At 41.3% G+C, this 18,131-nt stretch overlaps 1 protein-coding gene across 1 annotated transcript in view; it reads left to right on the forward strand.

Annotated features, from left to right (window-relative positions):
* Positions 1 to 18,131, forward strand: part of slc37a2 (solute carrier family 37 member 2) — a 51,084-nt gene that overhangs the window by 1,711 nt on the left and 31,242 nt on the right. Inside the window, exon 3 of the mRNA XM_052039860.1 lies at positions 17,603 to 17,684. Coding sequence (XP_051895820.1) covers positions 17,603 to 17,684 — 82 coding nt within the window. The remainder of the gene's footprint in view (positions 1 to 17,602; positions 17,685 to 18,131) is intronic.

An 18,131-nucleotide genomic window follows, 5' to 3' on the forward strand; every position in this document is an offset into this window, starting at 1 on the left:
GTGCTGTGCGAAAGGAGTTGCAGTCACCTCGAGAATAGTTCTCCAATTTCTCCTGCTGCTGAAAATAGACACAAAGGATTGAAGTTGGGATCTAGCTGATCAGTTTTGTGGCTCTGCTGCTTTTGTAACCAAGGTGTCCAGCATTATCGTATCTTATTTGGTAGAGGTATTGGCCCATGTCTGTCCTGGCTGGAGTCCAGAGGAATCTGCAATCAATCCCATTGTCTGTGCAATGCCTATATTTCAAATGTTTAACCACTTCCCTTAAGAAATGCTGTGGTCTCCTGTCAACAATTTCTTTTTGATGGTACACTCTGCATTTCAACATCAGTGTGGAGATATTTCTGATTGTTCCAATTTAAGTTGTTGACTGTTCAATCAGGGAAATAAGTTTCTTATTCAGTCCATTAAACCATCTAGTATTTACGATTTAATAGTGCTTGTTAAATGTATCTTAATATTTAATCTGGAGAAAAAATAATCTCTCTCCTCATAACTAAACTTTCCTGATCTTGTCATTGTGCTATGAATAGGCAGCTGATATTTTTGGTCAGATAATCCAGTAAAATGTTAAGGCATTGTGTGTATATATGTATAATATCTTGAGGCTAAATTGATGCTGCCAGTTTTAGTGCCTTTCAGTTAGTCAGGTATTTGCTGAACAGTAGTTATGATGGTGGAAAGCAAATTGAATGTGATGCGTAGCTGTTGCTCCTCTTCCTCTCTCTCTCTTGTATCTCCTTGGCACATTCACACTAAAGTTTAACATCATGGAGGATCAGAGTTGGCTTCCTGTCAGTGTTAAGTCTGCATGCTGTAAATCAGGGGTTAAGGCCTAAATAAACTTGAACCAGAGATTGACTCCACCGCACAGGTTGCTTCCCTCTGCTTTGCTCCAGTCAGGTGAGACCACAGTTCTAGATTCTGGTATCAGAGGGGACAAAAGTCACCTGCTGTCAATGCCGCAATTGTGCATAAATATGTCCTGGGTGCATCCTTGTTACTGGTTCTGATCGAGAAATAGATGAACCAAAGTTATTAGTCATTATATAAAAGAACTGAAACTGCAAACATCACTGTTACTTCTTTAAAAAAAAATTGTTGATCTGACCCGCTCCTTCACAATCCAAGTCCGAAGGCGCTCTGCATATGCAGAATCACATCAGTTAGGACATGGACGTAAACCAGCTGGCCCCTTGAACTTGATGTGTCATTCAATAAACTCACATCTGATCTTCAATCTCAATACCATCTTCTTGCCCTATCCCCATATCCCTGGATTCCCCTAATATCTCAATCTATCAATCTCAGTTTTGAGTGCAGTCATTGATCCTTCACAATCCTCTCAGGTAGAGAATTCCAGAGATTTCCTCACCCTCTAAGTGAGAAACATTTTCCTTGTTTCTGCCTTGAATTAGGCCTTTGTTGAAGCTGTGACTCCTCGTTCTGGGTTCCTCAACCAGGTGAAATATCCTATATGTATCTATCATGTTAAGCTCCCTATGAATTTTGTATGCTTCAATGATGTTACGGCACGGTAGCATAGTGGTTAGTGCAATGCTATTACAGCGCCAGCAATTGGGGTTCGATTCCCGTCGCTGTCTGTAAGGAGTTTGTACGTTCTCCCGTGTCTGCGTGGGTTTCCTCCGGGTGCTCTGGTTTCCTCCCACGTTCCAAAGACGTACGGGTAGGTTAATTTGGGTTTTTAAAAAAATGGGCGGTGTGGACTCGTTGGGCCGGAAGGGCCTGTTGCCACGCTGTAAATAAAATTTAAGTTGCCTTTCATTCTTCCAAACTTCAGAAACTAGAGGCCTAACTTCTCGTATGACAGACTTGCCATATCAGGAACTAATCTGCAGAATATTATTTGCATTCCCTCTGTAGCAAGTGTATCCTCTTTTTGATGAGGACACTGAAATTGTATACAATATATAGAACGATACAGTACAGGAACAGACACTTCAGTTCACGACCGATGGCAAAAGGCTTCACTAAGGTCCTGTATAATAAAAGACTTCTATCCTCTTGCAATAAAACATGCCATTTTCCTTTCTAATTGCCTGATGCATGTTCCAAAACACTCGGATCCCTCTGAGTATTTACATTTCCTATTATCTCCCCTGTATTTGGGGAGCCCCCTCTAATCCTCCTCAGCCAAATCACTGATAGACTGTGAATATTAAGCCAAGCCCTGATCTGTGGTAGCCCACAGGCACTTCCTGCCAATCTGAGAAGGACCGTTTATTCCCATTTTGTTTTCTATTTGTTAACCAACTTTCATTCTGATGTGGCATAAATGCCAAAACTCTGATACCTTCGGGACTTTGTCAGACTAGCTCATTTTCTGGATTATCAGATGTTTCTCTTGTTAATAACGCAGCCCACTTTTAATTCGTGTTTTAGGTGTTACACAGTGATGCAATAAAGTTTTCAGTGAACCAGGTTTAAAGGGAACACGGTAGCCGGTGAGTCAGATGTTAAATCATCAGGATTTCCAAGCAATTGGATCGTGGGTTATCAGAGACACAAGACTCTGCAGATGCTGGAATCTGGAGCAACACACAAAAATCTGGAGGAATTCAGTGGGTCAGGCAGCATCTGTGGAAATGGACAGTCGACATTTTGGGTTGAAACCCTTCATCTGGATTATCAGAGTTTTACTGTAACCCCAAATTCCATGCCCATGTTCAGAAACCACCTGTGTGGGACTTAATTGAAAGTCTTCTGAAAATCCAAACACACCACATCCACTGGTTCACCCTCATTGACTCTACCAGATAAATCCACAAAGAATTCCAGTAGATTAGTCAAATACAGTTCCCCATTCTTAAAACCATATTGATGCTGCTCAATCATATTAGTTTCTAATTTTATTGCTATCACAGATGCCAGCATTTCTGATGTGGACCTGAGGTAGGTCAACAAGATCGCCAGAGCCACATGTGCCCTGTTAGAGTCAAATCCTTAAGATTTACACAAGCTTTTTTTTTGTTGGTGTTAAACAATTTGGATTTAGCCAGAATCTTTGGTTAGTTCTTTCATTTAAAAGGTCTTGAATATTTATACCACTTTTCACAGCACTCTACATCCCAAAGCACTTTTCATTGAAACACATACTCATGTGGTCCATTCACTAAAGTAGTGCAGGAATGTTCCAAGAATTAATAAACATTTGCATGGAGATGGGACATTCAGTTCTTTGGGTCTCTGCTAGTGTATATGCTCTACCTCTGAGGCATATTCAAATAGGGGAATCATTGTTAAGCCAGGAAAGGAGTGGGATGGTGGGGTTTGTGTCAGAAAGACAGTTGTAAGAAGTATTTTAAAGGTGGATGTAGCAAGACGAAAGGATTTAAGGAAAGACTAAGATTTGTCTGTGTGTGATAGGATAGGAGCAAGGTGGCTGAAGGTCCTGTTACCGGCAATGGGAAAGACAGCACAGAAGAGAGGATCTTTGCAGAGAGAGAAATGTGAGCCTGAGTGATCTTTCTAAACTTTGTGGAATTTACCTGCTTTTGATGAATTTACCCCAAAAATTAATGAAGTAAATTCTCCTTGCATGACTTCAGAACTATGCAGTTCTGTACTGGTTTCAATTTCTTGGGCCATCAGTATTGGCCACAGGGTTTTAAATTGAAAGTAAGGTGTCGGTGAATTACAGGCCACTGAATTGCCACATGGTTGTCTCATCCTCTCCCTGCACTTTGCATTCTTCCTATATCGCATCTAAGATGTGGAAGAAAACATCAATTACATAAAATGTATACCTCAGTACATAATTGACAGGCTTGGAACTAACAAAAGGAGCTGTGTAACATATGGAAAAGACAATAATTACAATCAAATATAATGATTTTGTTTTATTAAAAAAATTGAGTAGCATTTAAAATAAAAATGCCTGCATGTCACAAACGATAACCAATTGTTAACTCTCATGTTATGAAATAGAAAACCAAAATGATCAGAGCAGAAAACTGCAGATGCTCCAAATAGATAATTAAACACACAGAATGCTGGAAATACTCACTAACATCAAGCAGCATCTGTACTGTGGAGAGAGAAATAAAAGTAGGGTTTCAGGTCGATGTTCCCAGTTCTGATGCAGGGTCAGTTAGAAAAAACCCAAGTTTTAAGTTGCAGAGACAACAAAAGTAAGGTATGAAATATAAGACTGGAATGGCTGATTATTTGAAGTTGTTGAATTTAGTATGGAATCCTAAAGGCCGTAATGTGGCTGGTTTGGAAGATGAGGTGCTGTTCCTCCGACTCGTGTTGAACTTTGTTGGAACAGTACAGGAGGCCAAAGATAGAGGCCATGGAAGGACGTAGAACTGAAGCAACTGAGAACTGGGAACCATCCTTACAGACTGAATGGAGGTGGTCTGGAAATGGTCACCCAATCTGTGTTTGGTTTCTCCGAAGTGGAGGAGACCATTTTGTGAGCACCAAATGCAGTGCATTGATGGGAAGAGATGCAATTAAATTGCTGCTTCACTTGGAGGGAGTGTTTGGGTCTCTGAACAAGGGAAAGGAAGAAGCAAAAGGGCAGGTAATTCCTTCATTTGCATGGGGATCTGCCTTGAGAAGGGCACCTTTGCTGTATTGCATTGCTGCAAGAAAAACGTATACAAATATTAACATTATGCTTTTTTTTAAAAGTTCTGCATGGTGACCTTTTTTTCTCCATGGTGTTGATTTCTCACCCATTCTTCCTGTGTCCAGCTCCCTTTTGAACTAAGTCAAGTATTCCGTCTCTTGGAAACACTTCCTTGGTATTGAGTGAAGGATGTAGAAATGGGTTCCATTTGTATGTTTGTTTCTTGCTGCCTTAAGAATAAATGTGGGTTTGGTTGCAAGGTCAGTGATAGCACCACCTACACTAACCACAAGGTTGTGGATTCAGCTCCTCCAGAAAGTGAGGGTTGCCTGAGATGTTACCAAGCTGAAATTGATGAGGGTGAAGATCTGTATTGGTGTTGAGGAGGGCAAATGAGGATGCTTCCAAAGTTTGTGAAGGGAAGCGGTGATTATTTTTGTAGGAGGCCAGGACCTATTGGGGGTGAGAATTAGGGAGAGGAGAAAGGAATAAGAGCATGGTGAAGGAATGAATTAGAATAGAAGCTGTAGATACCCTTCCTGCCCCACTCCCATACAGAGGTTACAGAGCGGAGACACGTTTACAGAATTGCACTTTTCCAGCACTGAGATGGGAAACAGTCATTTAAGGCATTTAATGTACTAGTCCTCAATGATCTAAGTCTTAATATGAAGGGCAGTAGGTCTGAACTCGAGTTGGCTTTGGGATCCACACACAACTATGTTTGAAATCTCCTAGTGCACAGCATCCAGACTATATGTCTGCAATGTGTTTTTATTTTGGACAGGTTTGATTTGTGGGCTTAGCCTGTGGCAAATACTCTTCTGTTGTGCTTCCATGTCAAGCTATTATAGCAACTGCCTCAAAATCAGGCCTGGATTTTAGTTTTAGTAATTTAAAAATAAAGAATTAGCATCATGTTATCATTTTTATTTACTGTGTAGAAAGATATCTCTGCACATTTTTCTGAGGTGTCCTGGTCCTTTAACTCCTTCTCTTGGTTTATGCAGGGGCCCATTTGTATACAGAAGCACTCTCCAGTGACAGTGAATGTATCAGTGATGTTGGCTGAGGGATAAATTTTGGCCAGGATACTAGGAGAGCAACATACAGAACTCCTTCACTCTGGTGCTCTACGTGAACCTGAATTCATGTGTTGAGTGAGATGGTGAATTCACACCATTCTGACTTGAGTAAGAGGGCTTCTACTGAGCCAAAACTTTCTGAATATTATCTAAATATGTGAGGGTCTATTTTTAATATTTGATTTTATTTCCAGCAAAGTCTCTGCTTTAAAATTCTCATTCTTTTATCCAAATCCCAATACATAATTAATCCTCTAATTTTCTCTGAAACAGTAGCCTCTTATGCATTCCTGATTTCCATCAATGACTGAGCTGTCTAACCCTGAACTCTGGAATTCCCTCACAAAACCCCTTTGTTCAGTTTTAAGATGATTCTTAACTTTTTGCCCTGACACTTGTTCTGTTCTGAATCATAACACTTACTCCCATGAAGGAACTTGGAAAATCTAACAATGTTGAAGGTACTCTATTAATGGAAGTTGTTTCAATGTCATCCAAGGTAAATTACATAAAATGAGGCATCTGCTTCCTGCTTTCTTGGAGTATCCCCCACAGGTGTTACCTGAACCCGTGTTGCAGTTGTTGTCGTGTATAATTTGAAGAAGCATTAACATTTCAGACAATTAATTTGATGTCATTTGTTGTGGACGTCCAACACTGAGTTTTGTCCTTGCTTGCTGTGAATGTATTCTATATAAAGTTTAGCTCTTAATTTTAGTCTAAAAGGATAATATGTATAGCTTTTTGTACTATTCATATGCTTGGCATCCCAGATACTTTGTGACGTGAGCAGTTAGGTTAGCAATGATATTTAAATCGGGTGTACATCAGGGTTTAAGATTCATTTTCTAGGAGACTCGGCCTGATTTTGGAAAACTTCTCATTTTATGTGAACGGTCTTGGATACAATTTGCACACAATTGTGTGTCTCAGGAGCCACCTCTCGGCAAAGATAGATATTAATGATGAATTTTGTCTTCACTTTTAACACACCAGCGCAGCATTTGATCAATCGAGGAAAAGGTATTTGAAGATCAAGTCCTCAGACCTAGCACACAACTCTGTGTACCAGGCAGCACTGATTCCTGCCCATTGATGTACTTCTAAGACATGGACAACTTGCAAGGCATCTTGAGACACTGCAAAAAAAAAATCACCAACTCTGCCTTTGCAAAATCCCCCATATTCACTGGAAGGATCAGTGAACCAGTGCCAGTGTCTCTCCCAGGCCAACAACCCCACATTGAGCCCCTAGTTTCCCTCAGGTATGTTGAGCAGGCCTCATCATTTGCAGACCTGCCACCAGACTCCCAAAACAGATGCTCTGTCATAGGAGGAAGTTACCAGATGGACAGAGAAAAAGATTCAACAATATGCTCAAAATTTCCTTGAAGTGTGACATCCTCTCTGACTCCTGGGAACCTCTGACCCATGACCACCCAAAATGGAAAAGGAACATTTGGTATGGTATTAAGAACCTTGAGTTCATGCACCGGGAGCACACAGAGGTTCTACGCAAGTGGCAGATGTAGCACAGCATCTTTCAGACTACTCACCCCATTGGCCACCACCTGTGCCATCTGTGGAAGAGTTCCAGGTTCCCACTGTGGCCTCATCAGCCACCAGAACCCACAAAACTGGTGTGGAAGCAAATCGTCCTCAATCCTAGGGGGCTGTCTGCAGGAAGAATTAAAATCATAATGGATATTGGGGTCAAACCACTTTCAGGCTAACGGTGAGGTTGACTCGCTTTCTGTTTATACCTCCCACTTAGAAGCTCCTAAGTGCCACATGCTAACACTGCCGGCATTGGGCCTATCAATTTGCATTGACCAGTCCCAGGCCCAATTCCTGAATCCCAATAGTGTAACAATTGACATCAGTTTCCTGGGGCTGTACATAAGGGGGAGAAAAAAAAAACAAAGCATTTGCCTCTGGTGAAATGGTTGCGTATTTTTGGAACATAGTGTTGGTGTTCAGCCTGGACGTTGCTCTACCATTTAATTAGGCTGTGACTGATCTCTATCTTAACCCTATTTGCCATTCTTTGCTTCATATTCCTAGAAACCCTTGCCAAGAAACAATCTTTATCATCTCTGACTTGAAAGCTCCATGCCATGTCATTTCAAGTTGTTTGGAGTGGAAAGATGTCCAGAATGCTGTTGAACTTCCCTGTGTTGCTGTACAATTGTTTAATCAGTGCATTATCTGGGATAAAACATTCTAAATGGTCGCTTTATTTGCACCTTGCTGTGGTGCTGCTCAGTATTTGTTTACGTGTCACATGGAGATCTATCTTGTTGAGAATATAATAATTTTAAAGTTGTGGATATGCATCTTGGATGTTTCAGTGTTTGTTTCATGAATTACAGACCTGTGTTGAACCACAATTTTAAAACGTCAGTTCCGTTTGTGCTTAGCCCAAATTGACCCCTTCCATGTTTATCTTTACTCCAGAGGACTGAATGGCCTTTGGGTGAAATGCAGTAATATTTGTTGATTTTCTTTTATTTAAAATCATGAACATGAATCTTTAGTGCATAATTAAACATGCATTTAATAAACCCAAAGGAACGCTGGGATCAGAAGTGCTAAACATGTCCTTCCTTAATCCCATGCAGTGCATAACGGAATTCAGGCCAAAACTATCAGCGATCTGTTTTTTCTGTGCTCTTATTAAAAATAAACTGAATGCACCTGTAGAGAAGCAAGGAGTACGTGAGTGATTCTCCATGGAACATAATTTCATTGATGCATCTATCCCCTGATTTCATTAAATCTCAAAAATTGGCACACAAGCTAATCTACACATGCAAGTGGTGGTTTCCTGTTAAGTGTGTGCAAAGCAAGTATCTGGGTTAAATAATAGAGGCAGAGAAGTAAGTAGAGTGGAGATTTGACTTAACTTTTTCAGTGAGCATTTTTTTTAAACTGTAGCTGCAGCTGTATAAAATGTTGATTAGATGTATTTGGAGTATTGTGTGCAGTCTTGGTCACCCCATTACAGGAAGGATGTGGAGGCTTTGGATGCTGCCAGGATGCTGCCTGGATTAGAGGGTATTTACTACCCCTGGCAGCAACAACCCAAGCTTTGACAAACTTGGGTTGTTGCTGCCAGGGGTAGTGGTGGAAGCAGGTACGATGGTGGCATTTAGGAGTCTTTTAGACAGGCACGTGAGTGTGCAGGGAATGGAGGGATGTGGACCATGTACAGGCAGAAGAGATTAGTTTAATTTGGCATCGTGTTTGGCACAGATATTGTGGGCCAAAGGTCCTGTTCCTGTACTGTAGTGTTCTATGTTCTAAATCATAAAGGCCATTTTCTTGTAGGCTGGGGTAGATCAGTCATGATCATGTTGAAAGGCGAGGCAAGCTTGGTGACCTGCTCCTGTTTTCGTATTTTCAGTTGCCAATTACCACCTCAAGGCCACTCTGCTCTGCACAGTTCCAGTGACCTAGGTTCAATCCTGACCATCTGTGCTGTCTGTGTGAAGTTTACATGTCCTCCCTGTGACTGTATGGGTTTCTCCCATGTCCTCCGGTTTCCTCCCACATCCCAAAGGCATGCAGTTTGATAGGTTAATAGGGCACTGTAAATTACCCATACAAGTGGTTAGCAGGAAAAACAAAGGGCGTGTGAGAAAGAACTGGTTACAGGGATGTAAATGGAAGAAGAGGACGGGATTGCTCTGAGGGCTGCCTCAGTTGATAGGGTGCATGTCCTATGTTGTAAGAACAACACATGATGCCGTTCCACAGATAAACATGGCTACAATTTAATAATCTCCTGATAATGCTGAACTTGCTCTCCCTACCCCCAAGGGTATGTGCTCTGCATTTGCTCTGCAGTTGTCCTGGGCCTGATCAGACGTGCAGTGAGGTCTCTGGTATATTCTGAGGCTCTGCCCCAGAATGTCCTTCTGTGGCCTTTGACGGCTCCCTGCTGTTTGGATGTCTCCAGGAAAGGAAATTTTTTTAAAAAAAACACTAATTCGTTTAATTAAATCATTTTGAATACTGTTTAAAAAATTAAATTTTAATTTAAAACATTTAATGCTCACTTTATCTTATTATCTTTAATTATTTATAAAGTAACTCAAGCACTTCCCTATATATGGCTCAGCTATCCCATTCAAATAAATGAGATTATTGTTAATGCTTGGGCCTCCCTAACACAAAGCCTGTGGGCTGGGTGCAGCTTGCACCTGGCCCCCCCCTCTCCAGCAAGTTGATGCTTGGCCACTGGGCTGAACAGCCAAATGGAGGGTCAGGTATGTCTGCATCTGACCTCCAGGTCATCTTCAACCTACATGCAGTGGGTGCCAATCGACCTGGAGCCAATGGTTGCCTGCTGAGCTGCCTATCCAGGTAAGCCTAAATGGACCCATGAATTCTCTTGTCCAAGGCAGATGGGCCTCTAGGCTGTAGAGAATTTAAGACTGGAAAGGAAAATGGAGTTGAGGCCAACAATCGGATATTAATGACTAGACAGCAGGCTGTGGTGATATAGCCCACTCTTCTTATTTCTTCCACCCCAGAAACAATGACTTTTGATGAATTCTTTGAGAGAGCTGAACTTCGGGGAAGCTCTCTGCTGGGCCCTGGGTACACTTGAACTAGCGGAACAGACGCCTCTGAGGCTCGTCGCCTGTGCCGCTTTTGGACTCCAACTCGTTTGTGAGTGAGTTGGGTTGTGCAGGTGGTATGTGGTTTGATAGAAATGTGCACAATGGGTTCTTGCGTTCTTAGCAGATGTTAGAGTTGGGTTCCAGCACTCAGTTGACAGGAAGGGGTGATTGCAACATTTATGGACCTGCAAGGGGTCTATTTGAATAAATAATCCACAAGATTGTTTTCTGTTGGACAGTTTTTTTTCCTTAAATATATTCCTGTCATTATTAAAACTGTTGCAATTCTACTTAATTTCAAATCATTAAAAACCACCTCGATGGTGGGTGCCCTTGCTGTGATTGCTTGGGGGAAGAAATAGTTCTGTATTGCTCAGTTGAAATGCCTCTAAGAAGATGACTTTCACATTCATTCACCCGTAGAGTGTTTTATTGGGGTGTGGGAAACTTCCAGATTAGGATAACCCAACAAGCAGTTCTGGACGTGGGGGCATCCACTGTAGTGTTCACTCTGTCTGAACCACTGAGCGTTTCCAGCATTCTCATCACTACACTACTGCAGTTATTCTTCAGCTGTCACAAGTTTTTTCTCTTTCATTGCTTCCCTCTGACCTGATCTCCTCTGCCCACCTGTTCCATGTAGGCTGGTTATAATGTCAGATGAGGCCATTTGGCCAGTCATATTCATACTGGCCCTGTAACAGTAATCCACCCGGTCTTGTTTTCCTACCCACTTTCATTTCAGATACTTACCCAGGTCCACTCTGAGTACTACAGTTGAATCTGCCTCCATCACTACCCTTGACAGTGCATTCCAGACCACTGATTTTAAAGAAAAAAATCCTCATGTTGTTTCCTTTTATGTCCCTGGTTCTTGACCCTTCCACCAATGAGAACAGTCTTTCTCTACTGCCTATACCCTTCATTATTTTAAATACCCCCTATCAGCTGCCCTCGTAACCTCCCTGATTCCAGGGAAAACAATACCAGCTTCTGTAGCCTAATCACATGATGCAAGTCCTTTGACCTGGGATCATTATAAATCTCTTTTGCATCTTTTCTGAAGTCTTTCCCAAAGTCTGGTCCCCAGAACTGGACACTACTCCAGTTGTCACTGAACTAGTGTTTTGTAAAAGGTTATTGTGACTTGTTTGCTCTGGTACTCTCTGCTTCTGTTTATAAAGTCCAGAATCTCTTGTGCTTTTTAACCACATTCTCAATCTACCCTGTCACTTCTAATGAACTGTGTGTGTGTGCACACACACACACACACACACACACACACACACACACACACACACACACACACACACACACAGTCCCTCTGTTCTCGTACTCCTTTCGTATTATGCCCTCTAGTTTATATTGCCTCTTTGCATTCTTCCTACCAAAATGCAACTCTTCACATTTTCTCAGCTTCAAATTTATTTAATCCACCCACCTCACAAGCTGTCTACATCTCCTTGAAGTCTGTTACTGTATTCATGGTTCACTACACCTCCAAGTCTTGTGTTATTTGCAAATTTGGAAAATGTGCCCTGTACACCCAAGTCTAATTCATTATTGTATATTAGGGAAACTGTGGCCCTTGTACTGACTAATGTACATTTTTATCAAGTCCAAAGAACAACTGCTACTGTTTCCTATTATTTTTCCCGTGTTCTTTTGATGTTTGCTATTTCCTCTTTCTCACTTCCAGTCTGAACTTAACAACCTGGTATCTATCATCTGCTTGTGTTTTCCTGCTCTATTTTACAGTCTCTTTCAAGGAGCTCTAGTTTCAACTTCCCTGTCCTTTTTCTCTCATGGGGATAGATCTAGACTTGCAGCTGAAACATCTATTTTAAAGGCCCCCCATGGTTCAATTCTAGTTTTGCCCATCAAGCTTCAATTCCAGTTTGCGTGTTCAGAGCTGTTCTCATTACATTGAAACTGGCTCTTCTCCAATTGACTATTAACTTTGTGGCCATATACTGTACATCCTTTTCCACTGCTGTTTTGAAACCTTTAAGATATTGTGGTTGCTGTTTCCTAGATGTTCCCCCATTGATGCTTGCTCCACATGAACCAGCTTGTTTGTACTCATCAAGAAAGCTTTCCTGAACACTGTTCAAACACCTCTCCTCCTCCTCTTTGCCCCATAAGTTACCACTAGCTCAGTCAATTTTTGTGTTGTGGAAGTTCCCCATTATCACCACTTTGTGGCTTTTGCATATTTTTAATTTATCTTCAGATCTTCTACTCGATATCCTTCCTGCCAGTTGATGCCCCGTGGGACAGTCCCAGTAGTGAAACTGCACTTCTGCCCATCTCATTGTCAAAGTAATTGATGTTAGTAATTGAACTCCAGGTGAAGACCACCACAGTTTCTTCACTCTTGTTGTGTGGATGCTTTGCTGTCTGATATGACCACTTTAATTATTAAGGTGCCCTTGATGTATCATCAGCCTCCTGAGTAATGTGGTTTAAGTTCATTGCTTGGCAGCTTGAAACTAGGTCTATTTTCATCACTTTGTTTCCCTTAACATCTTGCTGATCTATCGTTTTTCAATAGGTTTTTGCTCCTGATATGGCAGTATGTGACCAAACCAATGGCATTTTCTCTCTTTTGGTGTTAAGAGACTCTTGTTTAACAACTGTAGAGTGAATTGTCTGTATTTTCTAGTTATAAAATCCTCGTATATTTATCATATAATGCACACTGCTTAATTCATTGAGGACTGGATATTTTTTTCTGTGTATTTGGAAAGCTGGAGGTGGGTGGGGGAGTGCAAGTGTCAATTCTTATTGGCTGGAGTGGTGGGGCATCCTGTACGTCGTGCTGGTTCTAGGTGACCTGTAAGGGCCTTTAACAGGAGTCTGGGATGAATCCAGTTTAGCATGTGAAGGAGATGCAAATGACTTAAAATGTGCACGAAGACTGCTGAAGAGCCCATTTGTAGAATGCATGGTCAGGAATATTCGGTAAGTTTTCCTGTTGATATGAATGTGGATGTGTTGTTGCTCTTTTTTTATCCCCCACAATGTAGCTGCTTTTTAGAGAGCACATGTTGGTATCTCTATTAATTGGTAGCTAGAATTTGTTGATTTTTATTTTTGTCAAATGCTAATAAAAAACAAAAATCCCACCTCAGAACTAAAACCAAAGGTTTGTCCTGAAAGATTAAGGGTCAGTGGTATGGATGGTGGGGGTTGTTGGGATCACTCCAGCTGTGGTCTTTTATGCTTTGGTTGATTGGGGTATTAAGACTCTTAAGTAAGGCAGTCGGGCTTGAAATCATGGAGAAGTTTAATTTCCTGCCTCAGCTAGGTAGCTCAGACCAATATCTGAAAATACATTGCGATCTGAGGACCTCTCTCGTGATGTGCCTCTTGTACTGGCCTACTTTGTGTGTACCTGTGAATTCTTAAGTCCTGTGTCACTCAAGGTCAATTTGCAGGGGAAAAATAAACAAGTGTCAAAAAATATGTGTGTCATGTGAAGAAATAAAATCCTTAAGAGGGAGTGTCTAAGAGATGGGGGAGGGTGGATGCAAGCTGTGTTTGCCTATACAAGGTGTGGTATGCTTCCCTGCACATCAGTTGCTGCTTGTGAACTTGTTCTTGGTCAGCGAAGTCATCTGGCTTTTTATAGTGCAGTGTGGATGTGTTTTGTGCTGAATTTCTAAGCAACGTTTTCAAACGAGAAGCACTGTACTTTGACCATCTGCCCAATCTGCTTGAAAAGATGTGTTTGCATTGTGCCTTCCACAACTTCAGGATATTCCCAGCTTTTCACAGAAAGTGAAAGACGTGTTTTGCAGTGAGTTCAGTGTAGGAAATGTGAAACTATAATGTGAATGGACAGGGTGGAAAGACTGGGTTCCATTTAATCATTTGTGCTTATTGATTGAGAGAGAGGGGCAATGGCCCAGGTGTTCATTGATACCCTTTGCATGCTCTGGAGGGGACATTGGGATCATCAAAAGATAGCACCTCTCGAATGGAGCTTGAACTTGTAACTTTCTGATGCCAAGGCAAGGCTTATAACACTAAATCATGGCCAATGCAATCTTTTGAAGGTATGTTCTTTCCATGGTCTGATTTTCTTTTAAGCTTTTGATTGTGGAGAGTGTGCGTGACACATGACATGGAGGTGACAGATGAGACGGTATGGAGGTGGCTTTGTCCTGTGTTCATTTCTGAGAGGGAGTAATGGGGCGGTGGAGGAGCTTTAGTTCTTCCCCGGCTCAGCTGGTTGTGTTGTGACAGCATTGCAAATAGGGAGAGAAGGAATGTTTCATTCCCCAATGCTGTGCACTTCAATAAAGCACAGAAAATGCTGAAAACACTCAGCAGGTCAGGCAGCACCTGTAGAAAGAGAAACCGAGTTAATGTTTCGGGTCAAAAAGCCTTCGTCAGATCTGGCCTTCGCTTTGTACACCTTGATAACCTGTTCTTTCTCAGCTGCAGTTACTCAGTGAAATCACTAGTAACCCATGTTTTAAATAAGCATCAAACATTTACTGCCGCTTATATTTACTTTGTTTGTTTTGTTGTGCCATTTATGTATAATTTGTTATTTTATGATGGTCATGTTTGTAATGCACTGTGCTGTTGCTGCTGCAAAAGGCTAATTTTCATGGCATTTATACCCTGGCATTGTATGACTATGACAATAAACTTGAACTTGATGTCTTCTAGACTATACAAGACTGGACATATGGTCTAGAAAAACAAGGGACTGGACAATCTGAACAACACCATTGGATTGAGCAGCTGTACACTAAGATTTTCAATATTCCTACCACTGAATAATATGCAACTTTCCACTTTCCCATGGTATGCAGATACTTCACTGCTACGTTGGGACCTTGCTAAAATCTAAGCAGACTACATCCCTTTCATAATTCAGGAATGCAACATTAATGTGTAGTGTCGGTGACTGGATTGAGATCCAGAAATGAATTGTAATCTATTTTCTAGATAAACCTGCAGAACTCAGGTTCACATTTTATCTTTTCTGAATTAAAACTAGACAGCTTGTGCAATTTCCAGGAGACTAGTTTTCCCTTTGATATTATTGCGAACCTCTCCCATTTTAAATTGTGGTTTTCGCCAATCATTATCTCTGTTTGTATTGGTGTGTTGTGGTTAATGTCGCAATAGATTAAGGTTGATTAATTACTTGACTCCAAGTACATCCACAGTTCCTTCCTATTTACTCTACCGGGCATTACTGTCTGGTTAGAGAAACAAAGGACTGCAGATGCTGGAATCTAGATGAATCTGTCTGGTTCCTCTTTTCTCTGCTTATCTGTTACAGTCAATTCCAGGATAAGGTTACTGACTTAAATGTAAAGTGAGGTCTGAATTTCACTTGTAAGGAACACTGATTATTTGTGTAAATGATCTCCATGGCGCTCTTGTTCTACTGTGTAATTTGCATAAAAGTCCTTTTGATGCTTTCAAAGGAACATCTTAAAAACCTATAATTGATGTGTTATCTGTCAAATTGCCTTAACCTCAACTAATGCTAGTTCAGCAGTAATGCTCAGTAAGGAGTCTGCATCAGCTTTATCCTTGTGATGCCAATCGTGCCCACACTTGTTATTGTAGAGACCAGAAAAACTGAAAATGAGAAGAACCCGATAATAGCTGACTGCTGTTCTTCTGGCTCTGAGAATCTTGCCTCCGCAAACATCCCACATCTGGGTATTGAGGATGAGGGTATCTATGTGGTCTCCAGAGCCACATCCTGACTGTGATTATAAAGTATCCAACATGTTCACCTTTCTTTATCATTTCAGCCTCAATAACAAACCTTTGCTGCTCTACGCACAGCTGTACTAGTCCTAGTGTTCTACAAATTAATTATGATATAATTTGGTTTCTGGTTCTGATTTTGATAAATCCTTTCTTAATTTTAAAACTTTATAATTGATAAAAGATCTCCCATGAGTGATGTTCTAAGCCTTTGAAGAAGCTGGTCTTAGAAGGACTTCTGAGAGGATGAAAGATAATAGTTAATTGGATTCTAATCAGTTCCTTGCATTCTATTAACTTTTATCCTTTATCCTATAACCTGGACTTTGGGGAATGTTCATCTAATTCCCTGTACCACTGTATTGTCTCCATCCACTACCCACTCTGAAGGGTTTTGCACAAGTTTATAATGGATGTGTGTTTGTAAGCTTGGAGCAAAGCTTGGTCTTCCAGCCCTGTCTTTTCATTACAAAAATGACGACGAAGACTAAAATTGCATCCCTTGAGCAAAGCTGAAACTTAAGTGGAATTAGAAGCATTGATATTGTACCCAAGGGTATTTAGTGGCAGATTAACACACCTGACTGTAAATGTTGTCGATTGACATAGCAGCGTGGGTTATTTGATGCAGCAGTTGGTTTGGTGTGGTGGCTAATGTCTAGACTTTGCCTAAGTGAAACCTGCAGTGATGATTTAAGTATAGATGGTTATTTTTGTTTAAAATTTTCTCCTCCATTTGCTTAGCAGCCGAATTCTGCCAAGTTATCAGTGAGAGATGTTGTCCATCCAAGCTGGCTAGTTTGGTTGAGGAGTTGGAGACCAACGAATGTTGCTATGAAGCAATCAGACAGCTGCTATGATTTGTTCCTTCCTCTAGATGAGATGAGATGTTTTATGCTTCTTGGCAAATTGAAATTGGTAGAAACTTGCAGAATGTATCTCGCAAAATATATCTCTGAAAATGTGCCCAATTGTTTTGAAAACTGTTTTAATGGATCTAAGATACATGGAGACACAAGAAACTGCAGATGCTGGAATCATCTAGAGCAAAAAAGTGAGCTGCTGGAGGAACTTGGTGGGTCAAGCAGCATCTGTGGAGGCAAAGGAATACCCAACATTTCAGGTTGAAACCCTGCATCAGGATCCAGCATCTGAAGTCTCTTGTGCCTCCAGCAAGTAGAAAAATGGAGTTCTGTGTTCAGGGGTTTATCTGGTATGTTCTTTTGCAACACTTGGAACTGAGTGTTAAACTGTAAGTTATGGACATAAAAATGCCAATTCTGGCCATATCAACCTGGGCAATGGTTTTTGCTCCTTTCGTGAGATGACGACTAACTTGTCCAATCCTTTGCTCTCCCTGCACCAACGTGTGCCTATTCCAGCAGGACTCCTGAAACGGTGATCAAAAATGGCCTATGTTATCATATTTGAATTTGGACACTAGCAGCGGCACCCCATTGGTCAGCAGCTACTACCATTGCTTTGAGACTGGGCCCACACATGATCTTTCTGGAATCTAATTTAAAATCAGTCTTGTCTCTTTCCAGGTACCGTGGCTTCATTCTGGTGCTGACCTTCCTATTTTACACCAGTTACCATCTGTCTCGCAAACCCATCAGCATAGTCAAGGTATGTGACTGATCAGATGAGGGCAGTGGGCTGTGTCAAGTTGAAAGAAATGGGGAGAAACATTTTGCCCACCAACAGAAGCTTCAGTCATTGAATAAAGCCACATCCAATCCAGATAATGTGAAGCCTGTACATCTGGAACTGAGTCACAGTTTCCAGATACAGGACCATTTAGTGGTAATAGTTGTACAGAGGGATAGTGGTTGAATTATAGTGGCTGAAGATCTGGATTATTGATCTGAAGATGAGAGTTTGAACGATCCACACGCCAGGGGAATATAAAATAATTATTCTCCAAACTCCACAAAGGTGACCATGGAACCAGTGTGTTGTCTTATACTACTGATCCCCTTCAGGAGACCTGTCATCCTTACCCAGTCTGGTCTATACATGACTCCAGACCTTAAGCAATGTGATTGATTTTCAACTGCCCTCTGAAGAAGCCGA

The sequence above is a fragment of the Pristis pectinata genome, chromosome 27 (genome assembly GCF_009764475.1).
Source record: "Pristis pectinata isolate sPriPec2 chromosome 27, sPriPec2.1.pri, whole genome shotgun sequence".
Lineage (NCBI taxonomy): Eukaryota > Metazoa > Chordata > Chondrichthyes > Rhinopristiformes > Pristidae > Pristis > Pristis pectinata.